General features: G+C 40.9%; 5 protein-coding genes across 8 annotated transcripts in view; all 5 read right to left on the reverse strand.

Annotated features, from left to right (window-relative positions):
• Positions 1-895: 895 nt before the first annotated feature.
• LOC138626010 (claudin-4-like) lies at positions 896-3,316 on the reverse strand. Its single transcript, XM_069707384.1, has one exon. The coding sequence runs from the start codon at positions 3,056-3,058 to the stop codon at positions 1,967-1,969; it is 1,092 nt and encodes a 363-aa protein (XP_069563485.1). The 5' UTR covers positions 3,059-3,316; the 3' UTR covers positions 896-1,966.
• An 88-nt stretch (positions 3,317-3,404) lies between these two features.
• On the reverse strand, positions 3,405-5,778 carry cldn8.1 (claudin 8.1). Its single transcript, XM_069707385.1, has one exon. The coding sequence runs from the start codon at positions 5,701-5,703 to the stop codon at positions 4,930-4,932; it is 774 nt and encodes a 257-aa protein (XP_069563486.1). The 5' UTR covers positions 5,704-5,778; the 3' UTR covers positions 3,405-4,929.
• A 1,038-nt stretch (positions 5,779-6,816) lies between these two features.
• Positions 6,817-8,031, reverse strand: LOC138626013 (claudin-8-like). The gene has a single exon (XM_069707389.1). It carries the CDS (start codon positions 7,983-7,985, stop codon positions 7,119-7,121), a length of 867 nt encoding a protein of 288 aa, XP_069563490.1. The 5' UTR covers positions 7,986-8,031; the 3' UTR covers positions 6,817-7,118.
• Positions 8,032-8,950: 919 nt separating this feature from the next.
• LOC138626016 (claudin-17-like) lies at positions 8,951-10,038 on the reverse strand. The gene has a single exon (XM_069707394.1). The coding sequence runs from the start codon at positions 10,034-10,036 to the stop codon at positions 9,347-9,349; it is 690 nt and encodes a 229-aa protein (XP_069563495.1). The 5' UTR covers positions 10,037-10,038; the 3' UTR covers positions 8,951-9,346.
• Positions 10,039-13,536: 3,498 nt separating this feature from the next.
• Positions 13,537-22,869, reverse strand: part of LOC138626014 (rho guanine nucleotide exchange factor TIAM1-like) — a 40,520-nt gene continuing 31,187 nt past the window's right edge. For 3 of the 4 annotated variants that reach the window (XM_069707393.1, XM_069707390.1, XM_069707391.1), the window contains 12 exons: positions 20,722-20,907; positions 19,501-19,569; positions 19,087-19,212; positions 18,884-18,992; positions 17,958-18,137; positions 17,731-17,849; positions 17,541-17,649; positions 16,735-16,793; positions 16,482-16,587; positions 16,261-16,348; positions 15,964-16,136; positions 13,537-15,241 (listed from right to left, as the gene is read on the reverse strand). In XM_069707393.1, coding sequence (XP_069563494.1) covers positions 14,688-15,241; positions 15,964-16,136; positions 16,261-16,348; positions 16,482-16,587; positions 16,735-16,793; positions 17,541-17,649; positions 17,731-17,849; positions 17,958-18,137; positions 18,884-18,992; positions 19,087-19,212; positions 19,501-19,569; positions 20,722-20,907 — 1,878 coding nt within the window. In that variant the 3' untranslated portion in view covers positions 13,537-14,687. Of the gene's footprint in view, positions 15,242-15,963; positions 16,137-16,260; positions 16,349-16,481; positions 16,588-16,734; positions 16,794-17,540; positions 17,650-17,730; positions 17,850-17,957; positions 18,138-18,883; positions 18,993-19,086; positions 19,213-19,500; positions 19,570-20,721; positions 20,908-21,032; positions 21,057-22,869 lie in introns of those variants that run through there. The other variant, XM_069707392.1, reaches the window with a different exon arrangement.

A 22,869-nucleotide genomic window follows, 5' to 3' on the forward strand; every position in this document is an offset into this window, starting at 1 on the left:
TATATATATATATATTTTTTTTTTTTTAAGCACAGCTAATTCCCATGTTAAAACCAAGTTTGTGTTGTTTAGGATTTTAATTTCCTAGTCCGAGAGGCTTTAGTTACACAAACCCTCTGTTAGATATTAAAATTAATCCTTCTCTATCCACTGCTGCTTAAATAACCTTTTATGCGAATGCTTTTACTGTGAAATTAGGTTTGCCTTCTTCCCGCATCACTCTCTGTGTCTGCCGTTGACTTGACTCAGCTGAACGTCCATCCAGTACAGGCGCTCAATTGAGGGCACAGCCAAGCCGCTGATCTGCAAACATGGATACGTCCTGAAGATTAACTTCAAATCTGGCAGCATTCGACCTCAACAACGTCTTTGCTTTGGTACACCGAGGAATGATTAAATCTTTGGTCCAGTACTGATGGAAACGCAAATCTAATCTTCAAACTGGTCGGTGTCGCTCCCTTGAAGATTAACTACCTCAAACTGTTTATCAGACACAGTCTTGTAGTTAAATAAAACATGTTCATGTTACCTTAACCCACCTTGCTTTATTCCTTGAAGCAGACTGGTTTGGGATGGATGTTTAAAAGTTACCTCGGTTGCTCTGTTGCACAAATTGGTATTGATGCTCCAAATCACTTCTCTCCAAGCAGGGGAGAAGCAGCAGGAGAGTTTGGGATTAATGTAATCTTACTATTATTTGATTCCCCAGAAATGAGCTAAATTAGAGACTGGTATTATTTTTCTAAAGTGGCTCCAATAATATCCTCATCTGGCATTTACTCAGAGATATCTTAACTATCAACAAGTTTTCTTTAATTTGAAGTCTCTTCACTTAAAGTTTCTGAAAATTCAGATAGAAGACAATCATGTAGTCGCTCCAACTATGTTTATTATTTGCTTGTACATTATAGCCTGAGGCTTAAACCAGATTTTTATATTTTCCGTTTATTCATTTAATATGAAGTTGATTATATCAATAATCTGTAAAAAGTGCCAGCCATTGAAACACAGAGGAAAGATGACATTATTCCCGTGGCACCTGCAGTTTAAGATTTTTACTGTCCAAATTTGAGGACTCTCATCACATTCTCTGGTGTCATCTAGTGGTGAAAAAACAAAAGTGTCGAGAACTAGAGAATTTTTGAAATTTGAACTGCCAGCCTGTTTACGTTTATCGAGCAATAACTGTCACATTCAAAGTAACCGCTGTTGTTGATCCAAAATCCTATTTACATATTCAAATCTAGCGTAGTAGGTCTCATTTTTCACTTCTGACATTAATAGTTTCACATCATCACAAGGTGCCTATCCAGCAAACAAAATGTAGGAAAACATCCTGAGTAGTTTACCAGCCCATCATACAGCTCATGCAGACTCTCAATCTTCCTCAACTGCGTATCTTTAGAAAACTGCTGCCCCTCTGGGAAACACAAAATCTATGCAAACCCTAAATTGCTGAGTTAACTACTGCATCATTCATAATGCATCTGCAATATTTCCCATTGCTATTAGTTAATAGTAATGACAAATAATTAGTAATTTTATTATATACTTGAGTGGTGGCAAAGACATCTTGATAGTCATGAAACATAAAACATTCTGAAATCCATACAAAGATAATTATGACAAGATTATTGACCAGATGATGAAAATATACCAAACATAATATGATAATGTTTCTGACAATTTCCCACAAATATTTTTTTTAAACTTTATTACACTAACAACAGCAGTCATCCTCAAATTGTCTACATTATCTGTATTTGTTTTTTGGTCAAATGCAAATCATGAAAAAGTTATAAACAGCAGAAAACAAATTCAGTCTGGGCATCAGGATAATATAAGCAGAAAGATACATTTTCATTTTCACAATTAATTTGTGTGGATAGAGTATAAAAAATAAAAAAAAAAGTACTTTGTGTTTGTAAAGTTTGATTAGCTACAAAACCTCACAGGCCATTTTTCTTTAGATATATACTCCACCACGAGAACTGCTCCCACTGTGAGACACCGGTTGAATCCTCGATTCTTTATATCCAATGAAAAGAGGAGTGTGTGGAAGCGGATGAAAGCTGGACTGGTAGGACGTGTTGGGATTGCCAGTGTACGTCAGTGAATAAGGAGTGGTGTTTTGGCTTATGTACAAGGAGTTCCCCGGAGTATACATGCTTCCAACAGGGATAGAACTCTGCATGGAGGAACGGTGAGCCACACTACCTTGATATAACGATGATGCATTTTCAGGAGGACCCCAGTTATAACGAACAGTTCGGTTAATTAGTGCTCCATCATTTGTCATCACCTGAGGGACATTCTGCAGCGGCACAGACAGTTGTTGTCCAACATTGTTCTGCAAAGAGTTGTGGTAAGAAGACGGACGGAGGCTGGAAAGACTCGAGATGGGATGGTACCTCATCAGAGTTGGTTTGCTCGGTGTTGGCTTGTAACTAAGTAAGTTGACTGGGTGGTACACGTCAAATGAGCCTTTGTCTGAGGGCGTCCGGCGGCAGAGAAACAACATGGCCGAGGCGAAAAGGAAGGCGCCGGTCACCCAACCGATGTAGAGAGCCTCTCCGAGCTCTCTCCTCTGGGCATCAATCAGCAAAGGATTGTAAAAATCCCTAATGATGACGTGACCTGTCCACGACACGGGGATAAAGACACATATGCAGGCCATTAACTGCATAGCACCTGCAACCATCAGGGTAATGGTTTTAGCCCAATCATTACCCTGAAAACAGGAAGTGCATCTCATCCCTGCCACAGCCACAAGGAGCCCGAGCCCCGACAGGGCCAGAGAGCAGCACATCAGACCCCTGGCAGCCTGTAGCTCCGGGGGCAGAAACAGAAGGGAGTCGTACACCTTACACTGCATCCTGATGTTTGACTGCCTGAAGCAGTTCATCCACAAGCCCTCCCAGCGGGTCTCCATCACAATTATGTTCTCTCCGATGAAAGCTGTCACCTTCCACATGGGCATCCCTGTTGTAGCTGCTGCGCCGATCAGCCCAATCAGGCCTATGCACATGGCAGCTATCTCAGAAATAGCTTGAGCCATTGTTTAGTATCCAAGAATCCGGCTCAGTCTAAAATTAGATTACCTCGTGGTCACAACAAATTCGGATTCTTTAGTACAAGTAGGAAAAAGAACTTGAGTCTGAGTCCTCACATGTCCAAGGCAGTGAGGAGCTCATCTGATGCAGTTTGTTTGCTGTTGGAGGCAGTTTGTTATGGGAAAGATGCTTCGCGGTCACCTGATTGGCTCAGAGGGATGGAGGTAAAGAGGACGTCTGCTTATTTTGTGTTTATGGTTCCTCAGGCTATAGTGGTATATCAGTGGCATCGGTTTCTCCAGCAGTAAACACACAAAACAAGGCAATACCAGACCAACACCTCAACCTCAATAAGGTTTTATCACAAGCTATGTGTTTTATTATCCATATTTATGTGATAGAAATTCAGAAGCAAACATGGATATACTGTGTAGTGGAGCAGAGTACTGCTCCTGCAGGTATTATATTGTCCACAGGGGAGCAGAGATGGCCTTTAAAGTGATGAAATGTGAGAGCGCTCACATGGCACAGTCCAAATACAGTTTGTTAAGTACCATATACATACGTTTACACTTTAACTCAGTTTAAAATTCAATATAACACATCAACATACATACTCAGTAAAAAACAAACAAACAATGAAATGGCTTTTACACACTCAAACAGTATGTTTTTTTTTTAATGAAGGTTGCAATTTGCTTTTAAAGGGAAATGAAATGACCGTTTAAGAGCTTATACACTCAAGCAGAGACCAAAATGTTCTTTCATTGGTCTGACATGGAGCTGGGATTAACACAGAAGTCAACTGTGAATGTTTTGGTCTGAAGCTCTCTGTATTTCCAGTCAAAGCAATTTGCAAATTTGGATCACATGATCATGCTGTCAGGCCGTCTGTTTGGCTTCTTCATGAACACTGAACTCTCTGGCCAAGTCGCCTCTGAGTCCACACCTTTACCAAGCAGTCATAGACCTGCTCCTGTTTATTCAGCCATTTGATCTGTTTCATCAGTTCCCAAACACCCCGGGACATCATACCAATCTTTAACAAAGACTTCCTGCTCATGGTTTTGTGACGCACACAAAATGTTTTCAGTTTTAGACACAAATATCTGTAATTCTCATACAGTCAGTCATCAATTTAGCATTTACTGGTCAAAGTCATCATGAGTTCTGTAAATCTACTGTCGCTATAATTTCCACACGTATTTAAAGTTTTAAGGGGAACCTTTTTCCATTGTTGCACACCTGCCTTAGCTTGGCTTTTGTGTATCATGGGTAAGGCTGTAGTTGATGAATAGATTGAGACAGAAAATAATATCTGAAAATATGAGGACTGTGTGTATGAGGATTTGGAGCCTGTGAGCGATTATTTGAGCCACACAAACGTGATCCTTTTCAACAAACTTTGCACTGAAATAACTAAAACATTTACTATATTTACAGTTTCAAAGATCTGTTATATGTACCAGCAATAGACTGAGTACACTCGTGTCACATTACTCAACAGATAAAGGTTGCATACATTGTTATATACAGTATACAACAAATGTTTTTTACCATACATATAAAAAAAAAAAGGCTTCGTATAAAATTTAACATACATAAAATTAATCCTATATTGGTTCACGCAGACAAGTTTGTTATTAAAATTGTGTAACTTGAGCTTTTTAACAAGCTATTAAGTACTCCTCAAATAACGTAGAGAAGAGTGAAAATTTCTGGAGTTATTCCAAACAAAATCATTTACATTCACATTAAATGTATATATATATATATTATTTATTTTTTTAACTGAAATGCATAGATTACACTGTCATGCCAAACCATGTTAAGGAGAAAAATTCTTGCATATAAGGACCATCATTACTTCAGGTGTTCAGAGATAAGCGACCCGGCTGCGTACGGAAGGGTAGCTGGATTGGTAGCTGTAGCTGGTTGATGGGTGTCTTGACAGGACTGGCTGAAGTTGTGGTTGGGGGAGTAGCACCAGCTGTTGAGGCTGTAGAGTCTGTAGAGGCTGCGGAGGATAAGCCATGTAGTCCGAGTTCCTGGAGTAAATGTACCTCTCTGAACCTTTGCTTTCGGACTGCAGATTACAACAAATAAACATGCATCCTCCAGCGAACAGGAAAGCGGACGCCACCCAGCCGATGTAAAGAGCCTCTCCGAGCTCCCTGCGCTGGGCGTCGATCAGCAAGGGGTTGTAGAAGTCCCTGATGATGACATGGCCCGTCCAGGACACAGGGATAAGGACGCAGATGCAAGCCCCTATGATCATGCTGCCTGCAATGATGAGGACTAGTCGCTTAACCCGGTCGTTGTTTTCAATACACGATGTGCACTGCAGTCCTAACAGACTGATCAGCAGACCGAGGCCACCCAGAGCCACAGCGCTGCACATGAGGCCCCTCGCCGCCTGCAGGTCAGGCGTCAGGGCCAGGAGGGAGTCGTAGACCTTACACTGCATCCTAATGTCGGCTTGCCGGAAACAATTCATCCACAAGCCCTCATAGCGGGTCTCAAACACGATGATATTCTCCCCAATGAAGGCCGTGACTCGCCACATCGGCATCCCAGTACTGGCTGCTGCCCCGATCAAGCCGATCAAGGTCAATAAAAGACCCACTATCTCCAGTGCTGAGTTGGCCATCGCGTCCTCCTCTTACTCATCCAAGCTCATAAATACAAATATATGCGCAGTGTGACACAAGTAGGAAGCAGTAGATTTCCTCTGTGGAGTGGCTTTGCATCCAGATGGAGGAGGAGTAGGTTGATGCACCCATACGGCCTCCTCTCTGTGGATATTACCCTCGAATGGGAGGGGGTGGGATTTGCGACCTGTTGCTGGGCAACAGCTTCCCCCAGGCCTTATTTTTTCTTTGCACACCAACCCCAGGAGCTGCTGTGAGCTGCCACTTTGTTTGTTTAGAATTCTCAATTTACATTCTCGGATATCACTTCCCAAGAAAATTGTGGGACGTTTTTAAAGTCAACCATGTCATCACGAGCTGTGTGCACATTGAAAATATTCTGTTAATGTGTCACCAGTTATAACTATAGAGGTCGTCGACATCAATCAGCCCAATCTAAACCTTTTTTTTTAATATTGTTGTTCAAAATCCTTCACTGTTTACATGGCATTGTTTAAAATTACATGTGTAATCGTACTGGAGACACGAAATAGTAGGAAAACTCTTATACATCAGTGTTTGCTGTCTGAGTGAGTGTTTGTTAATAGATGGAGGTAATACTTGTGTAACCATGTGTAATTATCAGTATTGAATTTCTTCTCTAGCGCTCCTGTGTCGGTCTGTGATCAGGAAAAAGCTGCTGCAGCTTTAACTGCGTTGAGATTAAATCTCTTGGTAGGTTTGTATTGTGGGTCGACCTGTGTGAACAGCCTGGTTTTACCAGTTTAGGCACATTTCCACTGACAACAATAGAGACAAAATAACAACTTTCCATTTGTATGCCAGCGAGTGAAACGGGCGCAGTTTCAATAGGACCTTCTGTAATCACAGAAAAACTCAAGAGCTTTCAGCAGGAGTTAGATAATGGTCATCATCTGAGCAATAGTACACTCTCTTCTTGATTAGCTTTGTCCCCCTAATTAGATCATGGAACACAAAAACAATTTTTCTTTTTAATATCAGCCTTATTCTTTTATTGGAAACTGCAACTGACCTAATATTTAGGCCAACATTTTTAGAAAAAGTATGCAACTATGCCTACGGCATCATTTTTTTCTCAAACAGAATGTCAGCAGAGGCTGTAAATACAGTAGTATCAACATATAACAAAAATACTCTGTCAGAATATAATTTAGTGTAAAGTAAGCATATGGAAACAAAAATGGATACAGTACTTTAGCACAATTCATCATTTAAAACACAAGCAGGTCCATAATGAATTTAAATCTCCGCAACATGTCTCCTTTGAGATCCTAAAGGGACATCTGGCCATTCCCAGAGACCTCCGTTGGTCTTATTAGTCATTTGATTCTCCTCATTCAAATGTGCCAAATCGTGGCTAGTTAAAAAAAAAAAAAAACAAGTCCAAGATCGTCTAGTACTGAGTTGGTGTGTATGCCACAGATCCAGGTGGGGGTGTAGAGTAGGGAGGCTGGTAGTTGTATGCTGGCTGGTACGTGTACGGCTGATATGTGTATGCGGGTTGGTAGATGTTTTGCCCGGGGTTGTATACAATTCTCTCTTCTTCGTCCTGGGTGCGGGGAGCGTGACGGCACAGCAGGATCACTCCGGCCGTGAAAAGCAAAGCTGAGGTCACCCAGCCGATGTAAAGAGCCTCCCCGAGCTCCCTGCGCTGGGCATCAATCAGCAGAGGGTTGTAGAAATCCCTGATGATGACATGGCCAGTCCAGGACACGGGGATTATGGTCGTGACACATGCAACTAAGAACAGGCATCCTCCAGCCACAAGGACAATATGCTTGGTGCGAGCCCGATGATCCACCACTTTGGTGCACTTCATCCCCACTGCTGACACAATGAGGGCGAAGGTGGCCAGAGCCACAGAGCTGCACATCAGACCCCTGGCAGCCTGGAGGTCCGGAGGCAGAAACAGCAGGGAGTCGTACACCTTACACTGCATTCTGATGTTGGCTTGTCTGTAGCAGTTCATCCACAAACCCTCCCAGCGGGTCTCCATGACGATGATGTTCTCCTCAATGAAGGCTGTTACCTTCCACATCGGCAGGCCTGTCACGGCTGCCACCCCAATTAGTCCAATGAAACCGATGACGAGGGCCACAACCTCACAACAGACGGCATCCCGACGTTTGCTCTTCTCGATTCTCTTCTTTTCCTCGTATACAGAGTCTTGGTAGTCTGCGTAGGTCTGGGCCTGCTTCTCATCGTAGTAAGAGCCTGCGTAAGATTGAGGTGGCTTGCTGTAGGCAGTGTACGAGGCCATCACGGCTAACACAGAGCCAAAGATAGACCTTCGGCCGTGCTCACACAGCTCAGGAAACAAATCTGAGGAGAAGATCAAGTCCAGGAACTTATACACCCACAAAAAAAAATGCGAACGATGCAATGCAGCTTTACTGGTTCAGCTGCTTTACAGCCATCACATAAATGGGGACACATGCTGCTTGTTTTTGAATACAAATGAAACTGCCACTAACAACGAATTATTTGGCTTTGGGTTTAAGTACTTAATCACACTTTAAGTACAAAGTCGCTGCTGATGCTCTCTTGTAAAGTTTAGGTAGGGAATATTTCAACACATTTATATTTATATTCAATTTATGCAGGAAATGAGAAAAGGGAAAATGTACTATTAAGATATTGTACATAAAATCTCATTAGTTTTAGCTTCAAGTTACGACGACTAACTTGAGCGTCTTTGAGTATCATGAAAAATCACTTCATAAATAAAATGTATTGTCATTATTATTATTTCAAATATACTTAAAATATTATCAGAGCACAAAATATACTCTTGTCTCTGAAAAGTCTTGGTACCAAATTAAAACAGCTACCTGTTGGAACACATTTTTTTATTTAAAAAACTTTTTATGTGGATATTTTTATGTTTAGTGAGCGGAGGCTACACTAAACATGTACAGGTGACGAATCTGTTTTCTCACAAACTGAAATCTGATAGGAGGATCACAGATGTTAAACTAGCTGCCAGCTGTTGAGTTGATAAAGAGATGTTAAGCACAGAAACCTGAGGAGGATTGGTTTCATTAACTGCCCACCTGCCAGCAGTTCTCACCTTGTTCCTGACCTACTGACGTGTTTCAGCCTTCTTAAAATGAAAACGTGTGCATACGATTCTACATCTAGTTTTTAGCTATAAATATGAAAAAATTGTTTCCATGTTAGAAATACACAAATGATGCACTTGAAAAATGCAATCACACACAAGCGAACAGAATCAAACTTTTATTGGGTTATCTGTTGACTAGTTTGACAAATAAACATGACAGTTCAGAGTTACATGAAAGCACTTTAACAATGGCCTGACAATACAGAATCACAAAAAAATAGTATTTGTATAAACACTGTTATTCTCAAAGTATAAATAGTTATTCATGTACAACATACCAGCAAAATATTATATATAATTGTGAAGGTTTTGGACAGGTGCTACAAACATTGAAGAAAATACCCATTCATAGTACGATACAAACACAGAGTACATGAGTCATTTGAACAGATACTGTGATTATAATATATAGTGTTTATAAAGAACTCTTAGCATTAGCTTCTGACTCTCCTCAGGCAGCATCTTTTAAAGTTCAGAGACATGTAAAGTATAGTTGTTTATACATATTCTTGGTGCTTATGAAAGCTGGACGGCGTCCTGGCCAGGTTGGCAGTGTCCTCTTTCTGTACGTCCCTTTCCAACATAAGATAAGCCTCGTTGTAGGGCTGTTCCTCCTTTGCTCTACGTTGGCTGTACCTGAACAGGAGGATGATCCCGGTGATCAGCAAGATACCAGAAGTGGCCCAGCCAATGAAGAGGGCCTCCCCGAGCTCACGTTTCTGAGCATCTAGCAATGTTGGGTTGTAGAAATTTCTGATGATGGTGTAGCCCACCCAGCTGACGGGGATAAGTGTGGTCAAAAAGGAGAGCAGATACAAACTCCCACCTACGGCCAGGGTGATGTTCTTGTTTTTCATATTGTCCCCACAGCACTTGCTCTTCTGGGTTCCACACGCTGTGACGAACAAGGAGATGACAACCAGGACCGTGGAGACGCACATGAGGGCCCTGGCTGACTGCAGCTCTGATGGGAGAATCAGCAGTGAGTCATACACCTTGCACTGCATCTTGATGTCAGCCTGCCTGTAGCAGCTCATCCACAAACCCTCCCACAGTTCCTCCATGACAATGAGATTGGCACCAATGAAGGCCGAAACTTTCCAGGTGGGCAGCGCGGTGACAGCTATGGTTCCAAACAGGCCGATGAAGCCCAGGACCAGTGCGACGATCTCCAGCTTTGCTTGCATGGTTTCGATGTAGAAGTGCGGTCTCGTGTCTCGTCTGACGTCTAATGAAAACCTCTTAACCAATCTGCTTTACAAAGCTCTAAATCTGTGATAATATCACCATGCCTGAAATGTCATCCTACTGGTTTGAGTTGACTTGATGTTAATTTATACAAATGCTTTCGGTAGAACTAAAAAAAAAAAAAAAAAAAAAAAAAAAAAACCTGCCCTCTATTTGGTTTTCGACAAATGTAAGACAGGTATTACACATGTTTCATCACTGCTTGTCAAACATGTCAAGAGTTTAGAGATAAAATAATTCAATGATGGGACTGCCGTATACATTCCAAATTTGATCATACTAAATTGAACAAATTCTGATAGTGAATATGAGTATCTGCATGTTAATGTATGAATTTATGCCATAGTTAGTTAAAGTACTGCGATAGGTTGGGGCCATTGTGCGTTGTATTTTTTGTTGCATTCAAATTTTTTCATTATTAATTTGAAGTAAAGGCTAATGTTTTTTTCAATGAGGGTGTTTCCAAGGCAGTTACATCTGCTTTATCCTCCTGAAATGTGTGTCGGATAGTTCGACAGCTTCAGAACAGACATTTTCTGTCTGTGTGCTACAGTTTCTGTACCTTTGAGATGATCTGACATTCACACCCACATCACCCCATGTGACAGCTGTCTTTTTTTCCCCACACTCCTTCAAGTGTGGCTGTTGCAACAACTATCAACACTTCTGATTTTTTTTTTTTTTTTTAATGTGGTCAGACAGCTGATCTCACAACATAGTTCTGACAGACCATAATTCAGCTCTCATTTGGTTTTAACTTGCTTTAACTTAGGTCTAAAATCCTTTAAACATAACTAGGTAGTCTGATTGCAGATAAGCAGGAAATGTTTCAAAACAACAGAATTTCCTTAAAGACAGCCACTCCTTTATTTAAACCTTAGTTGGTGTTGGAAAGGTAACGCCCTGCTGGTCACCCTGTTTACAAAGACTAGAGACAGGAAAGGAGAGAGAGAGAGAGAGAGAGAGAGAGATATCGCAGGAAAAGTTACGAGACAGGAACAGAAACTGGAAAGCCTGTTGAACAGGTTTGCTGAGTGATACTCTCGTCACATCCTCGTCTGCTTTGAATGTAAACAGACTCATGCTGAGAAACCTTTGGCTGTGAAGTCAAACACGTCGAGGCTGTGCTGTGAAGTCACTTCTGTTGCTGCGGTATTTTGGAGGTGTGAATTAAGATGTGAGATGGATTTGATTGAAAATGTCATGTGATTGAATTAACATGAAATGGAAGTGACTGAATACACAGTGAAGTGGAAGTTAGTGTTGGTCGTGTGGAACAGGCAAAGAAAGAAAAAGTACGACGGACATTGTGTGCCACCTGCTGTCTGCAAATGTCTCTACACATTATTAGTGGGCTTCATTGAGATAGTTTTCATCATTAATTTAAATATTTAAAAGAAATTTAATTTAAATTTATTCCCATTTTATTCTCCTGCCGACTATCACTTGTTATTCCTGTTGTTGTTGTTTTAGGTGTAAGACTCAGAAGAAGTCTATTTAGAAAGAGAGCATCCCATAAATCACGTTTGTGCCATTTTATCTGTGGTAAGACATGCATCTGCTTCTTCAATGCATTCTCAGGAAACCTGTCTCAACCCTCTGGCGTTCACAACCATATCGTATTGCTGCGCATCAGACAGCATTAAGGCTGCAGTGATCTTTGCCCTTTATCTGGAGGTGCGCCAGAGCTTTTGTGGTGGGGGGGCGGTGATTGACAAGAATGAGAGGGGGGGGGGTGTGTGGGTGACAGGATGTCCACAGAGCTCAGAGATAAAAAAAAAAAAAAAATTAAAAAAAGACAAAGAGGAGATAAGGTTGTGAGAAGCATTGATTGTGGTGTCTCGGTCATGTGCCGCCGTGCTTCCCCTGTCAGCTTGATTATTCTGATGAATGTGGTGTTTGTCGTACCAGGAAGTTGAAAATTCAGCAACAGCAGAAGGGATGACGAAGAGGAGTGTGTGTAGCTTGTCTTCTGTAGTGGCACCACTAGGGGGCAGAAATGCTAAGTTTGGACAAATGGAGGAAAGGAAATGTTGTTCCCTACCGAGGGTTGCCATTATAGGACATCTCAGACTCAGCTTCTCAGGCTTAGCCCCACTGTTTTCACACGTCTTTCATTCATAATATTTGCATTAGATAAAGGACTGACTAGTCTCTTCTACTGCTTGTAAGTTGTACTACCTGCAAGAAAGAATTTTAAACACAAGAGTGATGAGATGCTCTCATAATAATTTTCTTGGTCTTTTTCAGACATATAGTAATTGTCATGAACACTGACAGTATGTGAGAGTGTTTTCATTGTTGTTGTTTAAAATCTACGCATATTTCAGAGCCCTGGTTGTTCCACCTGCTTCCTGCAGCAGTTTGGTATCTCCCCTCCTGCTAGATTGCCTAAATATCCAGTACCATTTAAAAATCTGTGGGGGTGGAGAATATAAAATAAGTACTTTATAACACAATAGTACTCTAGTAAATACCAGTTTGGTGAAGCTTGTGAAGTTCCAATTCTGCTCATGATTTGAGTCGATGGTCTTTTTTTTCCCCCCCATATTTTGAAGGGTTGTGAGCAAATATCCCAGTTGAGTGTCTTTCAGTAGGTGCTGCTGGTGAGGATATGCTCACCACCACTGTTCATCGTTGCTAATGCACTTTATCTCAGTTTGGCTTCCAGATTATTGACACTGTTTCTCTTGTCGCATTATTGAGCAGTGTTTATAACAGCTGCAGCTGCAATTTATCTCCCCAAAATCGGGATGACATTTGATTGACAAGGGGAAACACTCACTGAAGGACACGTGATGATACAGTAGCTGCTCAACACACAAAATGGTCACTTCTCATGACAAAGACAATAGCTCCAAATTACCCCCCCTGAAAAAAGCTGGCCTGAGCTCAGCCAAATTGTCATGGTAATTTATTGAGGGGGTTTTGTAGTGTGGTGCTAATATTGTGTATCCATGGCTCTGCACAGGATTATCTGATGTCTAACTGACTGATTACAGCAGAGATAAAAAAAAAAAAAATTAAAAATAAATCTGATCCTCACTCCCTTTTTCTTCCCCAGTGTTCACTTTAATCTTCATTCGTTTAATTCTTGTATTAACATCTTTCAGCTGCTTCCTGAGCGTGACTTTTTACCCAAGTGAGAGGGTTAGTTGGTCTCAAGTGAAGACTGCAGATGTTCTTTTATCTTGTCTGTGCTAATATGGGTTTAGCTTAATCAGCCGCAGTCTTCTGAAGGTCCAGGTTTTAGTTTTCGCCCTTTGTTTTGCAATTGCAGTACCTCTGTCTGGGTTGTTTGTGGCAGGAGAGCATCGATTCGCCGTTTCGTTCCGTTTTTCTCAGGCATGTTTGTGCACATTGGACACGTGGATGTCTGATGGGCTGCAGGGAGTGAATTAGCGTGTTGAATAAAACCACACAAACCTCACTACAAAGATGGGTTTTTGAATTATAAGTAGGAAACAACTGTATTTATTATATCATCAATACATTTTCTATGTACACACAGTAATAAAAATGCAGTCTTGGTAGCACAATGAGTTGTTTACAAGTATGACTTCTTTCACTGTTCAGGCATACTCCAAGTCTTTCCCCTTGATTGCTTCAGCAAATTTGGACTTTCTTCGTGGAAAAATTATTAAAAATGTTCGTCACTAACAAATTAAATTACATATGAATAAATAAAAACACTGCTTTGTAATCCATTACCAGTGAATAATCTTTTTATACACACAAGACTTTGTAAAGAAGCTGATGTGTAAATTATCTACAATAGAGACTGTGCATGGGAAGTGATAGGAATGAATGTGCGAGTAGCAATGCTGAAGAGCGAAAAGGTAAAACTCAACAAATTGGTTTCACAGTAAACAAAAGCACATAAAACAGCAAATACAAATTCAAGTAAAACAGGAATATGTTATATTAAAATTAATTAAAATCTATTACATATTTCTGCTATTAAATGTAACAAACAAAATATCTGCACAACTAAAAAATGGCTTTAAGTCTGTAAAACAAGAGATCAAAATAATATTATACATAAGGAAATCAGTTCCAAAACATGTCAGTATGTTCTTGTGAAAATGTACAAGTATAGTAAACTATGCAAGACAAGACCGTCATTTGCAATTATTTATTCTATTTCTGTAAAGACACATAATTTACAGCCCTTAACTATGATAATATCTCTGAGTCACACAGACAAAACAAATATTAATGTTCTCACAATACCCAAATTTGGCAACAGCAGGCAGGACTATAGAATGCCGCCCAAATGTGCAAACCATGCCAATCAAAGCAACTGATTAGACTCCATGATTGTACCATTAGCTCGTCTCTCAAAGCTTACACTTGACTTTTATTTAACAGCATTTGTTTTGGGATAAAGCTCCCTCATCCTGGATTCCTGTATTGCTCCACTAATGATCTTACTTGTACAGAAAGCATTCAGCATAAGTAAGGTAAAGAAGTATATAACTTTTACTAGCTGTGCGATATACATCAATGCTCATGCATTGTTTGGGATGACTGATCTTGATGGAGCTCATGTAAAGCCGTCAGACACTGTCTGCCTGTTCTCGTTGGCTTTTATGTGGCACAGTCTGGGGATGAACCCGAATGGTTCCTTCGTACCCAGATCTCATCCTTCTCCGTTTGATTTTGATCCTCCACGTTGTCAGCGGTCACGACACTCTGCTTCTCCACGTCAGATAGTTTCACATCATCAGGTGTCTCACTGACTGTTGGGGATTTGAGGCTCTCGCTTTCTTCTGTTTCCGCCCCCTCCAAGGACAAAGCCTTGATGGGATCTTCCAAGTCGGCCTCAGTGGAAGGAGCTCTGGGTGTCTGGCAGTACTCGTCATCTTCATCACTGAGGATGTCTGTCTCCTTCACCTCTTCCTGGTCTTCGTATTCTTCTAGGTCGAACTGTTCTTCCACCCAGCGGTCTGTGTCACCTGCCAACTCAGACTGCTGCTGCTGCTGATCTGGTTCATCCTTCTGCTGCAGCTGTTTAGCGTCGGGCTCCTGTGGTGAAGAGGGATCTTGCCGTTCCGGCTCCCCATCAAAAACAATGTCGGTATCTATGGTGAAACGGTTGCGCACTAACTTCCTTCTTCCTAGGGTCCTGGTTGGGGCGGATGCTGCAAAAACAAGTATATAAAAGAAATTATGAAAGGGGCAGTGTGTAGAATTTTGTGGCATCAAGCAGTGAGGTTGGCGATAGCAACCAACTTAATACCACTCCCTCAACCTCCCCTTCCGAATGTGTAGGAGATTCTAAAAACGCAAATGCCTCTCTTTTCCCATTTTAAGCTGCTGCAGGTGAAGCATGCAGATATGAAGGGCTCATTCTAAGTACAGATGGACATTTAAAGCAAAAATACTATTTTATAATCGCACCTAACTATTTGACTAGTAAGTGGAAGTGGACTATAGTCCCATAGCAACGTCTTCTTGCATCACTGCCACCTTCTGACGAGAGTAACTCATTACAACCAGGTGAGCAATACAGATTACATGGTATGAAAAATAACAAAGTCTGTCCTCTCTGGTCAGGGTTAAATATTTGTATATCATAACAGTTAAAGTATGAATTCAAATTATTAAAAAAAAGTTATTAATTTGAAGAAAAAAAAAAGTTTTAAATAGTGGCAATGTAACAAGGACAGTTATATTCCCTTGTCCAAAAATTACAATATTACCGGTAGTGTTATTTGGATGCGGTTGTCTCCCCACACATTAATTAAATCTATAGATGTGGTGTGAACCATAAATGAAACCAAAGGGTTTTATCTGTGACAGTTAAGAAGGAATTGGGACACTTGGAGCTGGAGGGTGAATGCAGCCACAGACTGACATTTACCTGCTCTATTTATGGCGGGACGGGCTCCCTTCAGGGCGCAGAGTCGTTTACCTCCAAAGGGCACATACTGCTGGTTAAGTGGTAAACTCTCTGTTTTCAGAAGCTGTCGGCGGTGCTTTTCCCTCAAGATGGAATGGACTGTCTTCAGAAAGTCTTTTCTGCTCTCCGGAGAGCTGAAGGACATAAAAGATCACGTTATCAGTTTGTCACTTTGGGAGATAGCAGACAGGACGGTTTTAGTGGTACACAGGCTTCAATCGGCGGTGGAATTCAACCTCCTTCATGAGAGATCCTCACCTACAGCACAGGTGAAATGTCCTCTCTGGCCTTCCCTCTGACTCCGACTTTGTGTGGACAATCTCACACACCGCAGAGCCTTCGCCATCTGAGAGACAAATTAACACTCGCATATGATCTCATCCACAGAGCAATCTACCTTTGGAATCATAATTTCTGGCGGTAGTAGGAAAAAAACATTAGGATTTCAATAGAAGTGCTGTATTCTTTATTTGATTTACCTGCATTGGTCAAGGATCTGACTTGAAGAGCATCAGTTGGGATCATGTGACGGAATCGGTAGGGGTCTTTTTCTTCTGAAGATACAGAGGCTCGGTGGGAGCCACCCTTCGATCAGTCAAACAAATAATTTATGTTAATTTCCCCCGACAAGCATTTTAATGTTGCTTTTATCTGCGAGTCATTGTACGGTTCTGAAAATGGTGAACTTGTTACCATTCTAGAAATTGGGATGTGGTACTGCTGAAAACCTACCATTTTCTTCTTCTGCTTGGAGCCCTCCTTGCATACAAAGACGACTGCTGTTTTGAACACTGAAAAGATTTGAGAGAAAACACATAATTTAGTGAGAGCACAGATCTTTTCTACAAGTTATTTTATAAAGTTACCGTGCTGCAGTATCTTGGAAATATCATTCAATCTTGTTTTTGCATTAAAATAATGTAACAATATACCACCACTAACCAACCTCACTGGTTAAATGGTTTTTATCCCCCCCAAAAAATAAAAAATAAAAAATTGGTGTGTATTGTGGACTAAAGATGGGAAAAGGAAGAAAAGCATCTCTGCTGCAACACGACTACAGAGAAAGCCATTGTTATCCAAAAGCTCAGGTTATTTTCTTCACCAGAGTGGGCTGAAGTTTTGTAAAGTGCTACATTAAGTGTTGCTCAGCTGGTCTTGTCAGTGCTCAGCTCCACTAGTCTGTCACTGATGGGGTACAAAGTACTCTCACATACTTTCTACCCAATAATTTTGTCTTGCAAAGCTAATTACAAAGTCATTAAATCTAAAATGTGCCCAGCTTTGAAGATAGACCTTTTATGGGTTAGGGTTATTAGCATGCACATTTTCCCAAGTATGTGCACACTGTACAACATGGTGCTGCAATGTGCCATCACAGTTCGTTTCTGCCTTTTTTATTCCATCAACAAAATATTATATACTAAACATTTTTTACCGTTTGTGAATTGAGTCAGAATCCTAGAAAATAAAAAACACAATTGATTTTTTTCCACCTACCGATTATATGTATTTCATAATCATCATCACTGACATACCAAATGTAGCCATCTGGGGTTCTTTCTTCCATTTTCCCAAAGAGGCGGGTGGGTTGATCCAGGTCACACTGTTGTGGAGCAGCAGGTCGCCCATTGACAGATCAGCAACCTGGCAACAAAATATCAACAGTCACCCCACACGTACGCTTTAGTTGACAGAAGCGAGGTAAACCACATTTGTCCAGCCGACCTCTTTCTTCTCACTGCTCTGCTCAGTGATGAGCTGATCGAACACGGCTCCAAACTCCTCATGGATCTTCTGCATCTCATTGATGTGGCTGGCAACCTTGTTCATGGCTTTCATGGCAACTAGAAAACAAAGCAGAGAGCAGCAGGGTTAGGGCTGCAGTGTTGCGACTGTATACGTATTCACGTAGGTTCTCCTCTGTCAGAATGATGTTATCTATGCGGTCTTACCGTCCAGGTGGTAGTGTTCCTCACTGTCTGGGTCTGTGAGTGAGTAGAGCTCCCTAAGCAGGAGGGGATACTTCAGCACCCTCTGTATGGGTTTGATCAGGTATGACTCCAAGGTGGAAGAGTGCTGCTGCTTGGGGTTCCGCTCATCCAGGAAGGCCTTGAAGTCAGGGTCAGTTTTGGCTGGAATAACCAATTAACAACAATCAATGCAAGTCATCCACACAGCTTGGCTATTAAACAAAAAATAATAATAATTGTGCTTTGCGTAATTGATGTGTTTGCATGCACAGCTAACTGTGCTCTTTAATAGTTTACTTAATTACTTTATTTACAGTCAGTAATTCAAAACTTGTTCTCTGCTCATTTAAACTGGATATCTTTGTTTGGCCTGATATTACTGTATTACCGGTTACTGTGATATAAACATGTTGTCAGTCAGACCCAGTTAGTGTTGAAGTTTCACTCTTGCACAGGCCAAATGCACTGTTTCTTGTTTTTGTAGAGGAATCATTGATCAAGGAGCAGGGAAGTAGAAGTGGGCAGAAAAAAATAATCTGTTTACTCCTTTAAAAAGCAGCTTTATCCTAACAGCACCTCACCAAATTGTTTGGCCAACAACCACTTCACTCATTAAATGCAAATGCAGCAAACAATGCGGTCCTCTCAAGTCTTAAGGGAGTGGGTGTACGAGCTAGAGAACAGACTGTATGATGTATAATGAGCAGTTTTGAACAATGTTGCAGAGCTTTTAGCCCAGGGAGCCTCCAGCTTGAAAGTATGCAGGGGTCAGATGGACAACCGCATGGCTGACAACTTCAAAGAGCAGATTTATGATGCCTTGCAATATATGGCAGATGGTTGATGGATAAATACGTCCTCTCATTTGAGCCAAGGAGGAATGTCAACCTAGGAGCACATTTACTCACCCTTTACAAGAACCTTGGGGACTTTGGTGTGGCCGGCGCAGAAAGCGCTGTAGATTTTAAAACGGTCTGCATAGTACAGGAAGGAGCCTCCCAGGGAGAAGAGGATTTTCTGTAAAAACAAGTTACCCAACCAGCAGTTAAAAACAGTTCACGTGTGTTTTAAATGCATGGGCATGTCTTTTGGTGCATGTTTCACAAAGTACCTTAAACTGATCCACCCTCTCCAGCTTCTCCAGATCTGGAACCAGTCTGGTCCCGTCCTCCAGGGTCTTGAGAAACTCAATTTGGAACTCCACCATTTCCAGTAAGTTGCCGAACAGTACATCCAGCTGAAGGAAAAGCAAAGTTAAAAATTTCAAAGCATTCCCCAAAATATTTTAACATCTCAGTATTAGTCCTTTGCCACAGTTATAATACAAGCTAATGACTTCCATTTTTGTAAGTGCATGTAAAACATCACTGTGCTTTGCAAGGCTCCCATTCTCTCTCATCATCCAACCCTCTTGTACTCTTACACAGCTACACTTCGCATGATTATGTAACCTCCTTTTCTTAGAACATTTCAGCAGTGTTCCCATTGAAAATACAAAAAGGCTGGGGGGGGGGGGTTGACATACCTCATCTTGAGTGAGGAAGGTCTCTTTCTGCAGTGGGGTTAAATATCTTCCAATGAGGCAATTAAGATCCTGGAAGACAAGAGTAAATTGTGTTGGATTCAGGTTTGCCCTATGGCACTGTGAAGTACGGACATGAAAAACACAGTTTTACATTAGGCTTACAGATCTGTCGCAACATAACAGGTATGACATGCAGGGTCTCTGAAAGAGTCGGGAATATAGTTCATATAAGATCAAAGCCAGAGAAGCTGGTGGATGCTTATCTGCATGCATTTTAATGGGGAAAAAAAAAGAAGTTATGGAGAGACCCAATTAAATAAGTGACTGTGGCAACAGTTACCTTTGCGTAACTGTAGAAATCCTATGAGATTAACACCCAAAGAAAAAAGGACAAATTTTGAGGTACCTTAATTACACAAACAATACAAATACCTGGCAATCAAAAGTAACATGAGACTCTAAACAGCACAAATAATCTGTGTCCAAATTGGTTGAAAAACAAAAAAATATTAACAAGAAGTAATGTTTTAAAGATTTACAACAGTAATGGCAAACGAACTCCATGACCAACTTCAATCACGAGCTCAAACTTACAAACAAGGATATCATAATGATGTCCATAAATTACTTACAATATATGCTAGCACACAAATGAATGACTAACCACTGCGGCATTCCTGATTTAATAGTTAATTCAGCATTAACGTCCTTTCTATTATTTTGTCCATGGCTTATTGTATTAGCAATTAAATGCAAGTCCCACCACTGCACACAGAAACATAAACGGCAGCTATATGTCTGGTTGATTTGCAAGTAATTAGGCCCAGCAAAAATCAAACTATCTTTTTTGAAGGTTGGACTATACACCATCAATCATGCACAATGTGATTTCTATAATAAGTATAGTTGTGCGCCCTGTAATGAGGTATAATATTTTAGCTAGCCATGACATTATCCCATTACATACCATGCCTAACCCAATTATTCCACTGAGCCATATTTATACCGGGCAAAAAAAGATGAGGCAATATCCAGGCAAGGGCACAGCTGTGTCCCCCTCATATCTCTTGGGACACATAAATATGGATTGGTCATGTGGAATAGTTAATGCACAGGGCTAGCACAACCAGAGGCAGACAGAAACACAGATTGATGGACAGGAGGATCACGAGCACTCACAAACACCATCTGCCTCTTACAAGCGAGATGACTGATACTGACTTTGACATAGGTGCGTTCCGTCTCCACAAGTTCACAGATGACTTTGCGGAGCTTGTCGGCATCAGAGAGCTGTCGGAGAGTTGCAGGAGGTGGAAAGGGGGAGTCCGGGCTCGGCGACGAGGACACGCACTCCAAGGGATTCATATCATGGAGACTGCGGCAGAAAGCAGCGACCTGCTCCGTACTCTGCGAAAAGAAACAAGAGACAGATAAGTGTTGAGTTTAAATATGATTACATTATGTAATTCCAACCTGAGGTCATAAAAGGAAATATGCAAATATAAAATCAATCAGCACAGCAGCAGCAGCACCTCAAATATGTAGGTGCCACTTCGCACTGACTGATGTGCAGATTCATGACTGTGCAGAGAGTCAGCCTGGAAAGAGGCAGCTCTAAAAAAAAATCATTTGCACTAATTTGGTCTATTCTCAGTCTGTCATAACAATGACTTTCCGCCTCTCTCTCTTTCACTCACATCCCTCTTTTCCCTGGTGTTTTCCTCCTACTGGCGGATCGCTGGTGTAATGATTCATCTCTTTCGCAGAATCAAAATATACACACTACAGTGTTTTTGCACATACGGTATCTGTTGCCGTGGTGACCAGCCCTGATGTGCATTAGGCTATCATTTAGGACAGAAATAAACCCCACTCAGAAACAGTCTCCATGGCTGAATTAATACAGCCTTCCAAAAAAAAAAAAAAAAAAAAAACATTTTGGCTTTTTACATCAATACAAACGGATACCTCTGTTCATATCCATCACAACCTTATTGCAGTTTATGACGTCTTAAAGTAGATACAAAAAATATGAACTTAGAAAGTCGCACAGAGCAAACGTTGATGCCCTCATTGATATCTACACCTGCTAGATGTCCCGGTTATTTGGTTATAACAGGGAGCTGAGAATCCCCTGGTTCGTAATAAATAGAGTTTTATGGGCCAGACAGAAGCAATTTATTCTGCCACACCTACAAGCTCCTCTGGGAAATAATAATATAGCATGCAGGCAGTTGCACTGTATCCTGCAGATGGGATGTTACAATTCTCACACAAGAATAATCTTAATTAAGATCTGACCCACTGTCAGACTACACATTTAACGGCATCAAAACAACTTTGTGTTTTTAATATTCAATGTTTCTATGCATAAAATGAATGCAGAAGCAAAACTGCCTAGTTCATTTCACAGAAAAATGCTAAATATTGTGTTTATATTCACCACAATAAGTAGATGATGTTCCTGTCTATGATACTAAAATGATAAAAAAAAAATCAGCAAAATAGTCACAGAATATAACAAGAATACCTTGTTATCCAATAGCAGCCACAGCTCTTCTCGTGCAGCTTTGCAAATGGCAGTAGTTATCAGCGTTGTTATCTAATCAGACACTCAAATGTGAGGCATGAAAGCATTTGTCCCTCTTGACAAGGTTTCCCAAAATAATCAGGCAGCTCCCACAGCAACAGATGAACTAGGAAGTGCCATAATGTCTGCAAATGGATGCATTTTACACCAATACACGGGTAGAATGTCAGCTAAAACTGTAGTGAAAGAGCTTCCGCAACACAGGTGATGCAAACTGGTAAAACCATTTGGATGTAGAGTGGTTTTCAATCATAAAGTTGCCTGACAAATTTCTATTTCCCCAAAACATCAATTTATTAATAAATCTACTGCTGAATATGCGTCCACTATGTTTTTCCACCAAACAATATGCCTAAGAAATGAATTAAAACTTGCACCATTGGCATCCAACAAAAACATGCAAGGTCACAAGGTTTCTTCAATGTTTTACTGATGTGATGAGATACTGCATATGCAACCCAAACAGATGCAAAGAAACCCAAAATGCAAAGATAGAAAAACAAGCACACATTACAAGGGTGCAATGAATAAATAGATGGGAAAAATCTGCATTTAAATCTGATACTTTTCTACACATTTTGTTAACTGAATTCATCAAGTTTTACAGAGCGTAGTTAGGCAATCACAGCCCAGTCACAGTCTTCACAATCTGGACTAATTATCACTATGGCAGCTTTGGATGCATGAACTGTCATGACATAACAGAAAGAAGAGAAAGAACAGAGAAGGGGTGATCAAAGCTTTCAATATCACATTAAATAAACAATATGTAAATCAGT

The sequence above is a fragment of the Brachyistius frenatus genome, unplaced genomic scaffold (genome assembly GCF_029030835.1).
Source record: "Brachyistius frenatus isolate BFR_SWC_R1_liver_20210118 unplaced genomic scaffold, ASM2903083v1 Contig_68, whole genome shotgun sequence".
NCBI lineage: Eukaryota > Metazoa > Chordata > Actinopteri > Embiotocidae > Brachyistius > Brachyistius frenatus.